General features: G+C 46.1%; 1 protein-coding gene across 1 annotated transcript in view; it reads left to right on the top strand.

Moving 5' to 3' along the window:
- RBM25 (RNA binding motif protein 25) overlaps positions 1-2,893 on the top strand; it is a 49,465-nt gene that overhangs the window by 9,197 nt on the left and 37,375 nt on the right. Inside the window, 1 exon segment of the mRNA XM_006779398.2 lies at positions 2,186-2,235. Within this exon segment, the coding sequence (XP_006779461.1) occupies positions 2,186-2,235 (50 nt within the window).

Below are 2,893 nucleotides of genomic sequence, written 5' to 3'. Positions count from 1 at the left end.
TATTAGTGTAGAGGATAGATACTATTTTGCCCCTCCATTACTTTTAGTTGATTTTTAGAGAGAGAGGAAGAGAGAGAGAAACACCAATTGGTTTCCTCCCCTATGTATCTGCCCTGACTGGGAATTGAAATTCCAACCTCTGGGTGTAAGGGACAATGCTCCAACCAACAGAGCCACCCAGCCAGGGCCAATTTTTAAAAAAAATATATTTGTATTGATTTCAGACAAGAAGGGAAAGGGAGAAAAGCAGAAACATCAATGATGAGAGAGACTCATTGATTGGCTTCCTCCTGCACGCCCCACACTGGGGATGGAGCCTGCAACCTGGGCATGTGTCCTGAACGGGAATCAAACTGTGACCTCCTGGTTCATAGGTCAATGCTTAAGCACTGTGTCATGCCAGCCAGGCCACTTTTTGTTTTTATTAAAGAACCAGGTATAACAAGATTCTTCCTAGGTTTTCAGATAATTTATCATTTGATACTTAAAGGAAAAAAAATGTGAAAGGATTTGTTTTTTACTTTTCTCTTGTTAATCATCCCTTGAGGATATTTTTCCCTTTTTTTTTTAGAGCAGGAGGGAGGTGGATAGAAACATTGATGTGAAAGAGACACATCAATTGGTTGCCTCCCACCCCTTCCCCGACTGAGGGAAAGGCATGGAGCCTGAAACCTGGATACTTACCCTTGACTTGAATTGAACCCGTGACCCTTCAGTCCAAGGGCTGATGCTCTAACTGCTGAGCAAAACTGGCGAGGGCTGTTTTTTACTTTTAAGGGATTAATTAATATTGTTAATACATAAATGAATCTGTATTTGTGATAGTGCAGGTTTTGCGAGTGTACTGAATAAAATGAACATCTACACTAATAAAAGAGAAAAATGGTAATTGGCGTACAACGCTACCCTTTTCATTGGCTAATCAGGGCTATATGCAAATTAACTGCCAACTCAGATGGCAGTTAACTGACAACAAAGATGGCGGTTAATTTGCATATGTAGGCACAATGCTGGGAGGCGAAAGGGAAAGCAGGAAGAAGCCCCTGCCACTGACAGTGATCGGAAACCCAGGGGGGAGCTAAGAGCCTGGGGGCAGGGCAAAGGCGGCCCTGGGGGTCCCCTGCCCAGGCCTAACCCCTCAGCCAGAGGCGTTAGGCCTGGGCAGGGGCAGAGCGGGAGATCGCGGGGAGCTGGTGGTCCCCATTGCCCTGGCCGGATGCCTCGGCCTGAGGCATTAGGCCTGGGCAGGGGCGGAGCCTGAAACTGCGGGGAGCTGGAGGTCCCCTGAAGCCTGACAACAGTTTTTGTCATTAAAAGTAAGACATTTACAACTATGTAAAGCATGAAGGGAGGGAATTTTCAGAGATGATAAATCAAGTTACTTTAATGTACGTGCTGACCTTTTTGGTTGCTCTATTTTTATTCTGAAAAGATGTTGCTGTATGAATACATTTCCAAAATCAACAATGATGCTTAACAATGGAATTTGAGAGACTATTATTTGATACAAACACAATAACAGACACGAAGTAGAACAGGTTTTCCTGGCTCAGAAGCTGATTTGTGCACCGGGCCCCTAGTGAATCAATAACTATCCAGAATTTTATACTCCTTAAGTCAAAAGGATGTTCTGGTAGCCTTGTTACTTTAAGAGTAGTTTTTTGTTGTAGGTAAACTTATATAGATTGACCTGATACCACATTGCTTTTGTAACTACGATGTTCAGTATCTCATTAGTTCTACATTTCTACTTAAATTAGCTATAAGTCAGTATCTATAAGAACAAAAGCTTACTATGCTAATTAGATCAGACAGCCAAACGACCTTCCAAATGTCATTCCAGATGTCCTTCCGGATGAAGCAGCCATGGTGGGGGCCGAGGCAGAGGCAGTTAGGGGTGATCAGGCAGGTAGGCAGAGTGGATAGGGGCAATAAGGCAGGCAGGCAGAGTGGTTAGGAGAGATCAGGCAGGCAGGCAAAGGGGTTAGGGACAATGAGGCAGGCAGGCAAGCGGTTAGGAGTGAACAGATTGCAAGAGAGTGCAGGCCAGGCTGAAGGACCTCCCTTTCCCCGTGCACAGATTTCATGCACTGGGCCTCTAGTACTTGTATATATGGCATGTAGTTGGTACAGAATACAGTCATATATAATTGTGTGCTTACAATTTGCAATGCTTTTTCCTTAGGAACCCCAATGATTCCTGTACCAATGAGCATTATGGCTCCTGCTCCAACTGTAAGTATAATTGTTAAGTAAGTAAATTTTTTACTTATTGATTGATTTTAGAGAGAGAGAGAGACATTGATTTGTTTCCCACTTATTTATGCATATTGGCTGCTCCTTGTATGTGCCCTGACCGGGGATCGAACCCGAAACCTTAGCCCGAGCAACCCGGCCAGGGCAAGGACAGGTTAGACTTAACCTGCCTATCAGAGCCCTCCTCTAGGACAGGGGTCAGCATCTGGAAAACCCTGTAGCATTCCATACAGTCAGCATCTCAGGCTTCGTGGTGCGTCGTCTCTGTCTTAACCACCCCTGGAAACAACCAGAGACGACACGTGAGTGGATGGCCCGGAGCTGCGATCTAATCGAGCCACTTCGGACACTGACCTCTGAACCCCAGAGCCTTCCCACGTGCCACACAGGCGTCTCCCTCGATCTTCTCTCGGTCACTTAGGAGATGTAAAACCCACTCGCTGCTGGCTTTTGGCCCAGTCTGCCCTAGGCTGTCAGTAACGCGGTGAGGTCGGAGACACAAACTGGGGGTCATGGCTTATGACCAGATGAAAGGTCTCCTAGAGAGAATGAGGAGAGACAGAAACCAAAAAGTTAGTTGGACGGCTGCCGCCTGAGCTCGTCCAGAGCCCCGGCCAGTGTGGCTCAGTGGTTGAGA

The sequence above is a fragment of the Myotis davidii genome, unplaced genomic scaffold (genome assembly GCF_000327345.1).
Source record: "Myotis davidii unplaced genomic scaffold, ASM32734v1 scaffold17, whole genome shotgun sequence".
Taxonomy (NCBI): domain Eukaryota; kingdom Metazoa; phylum Chordata; class Mammalia; order Chiroptera; family Vespertilionidae; genus Myotis; species Myotis davidii.
The sequence above is the reverse complement of the archived record's forward strand: the minus strand, read 5'-3'. Positions and strand labels throughout refer to the sequence as shown.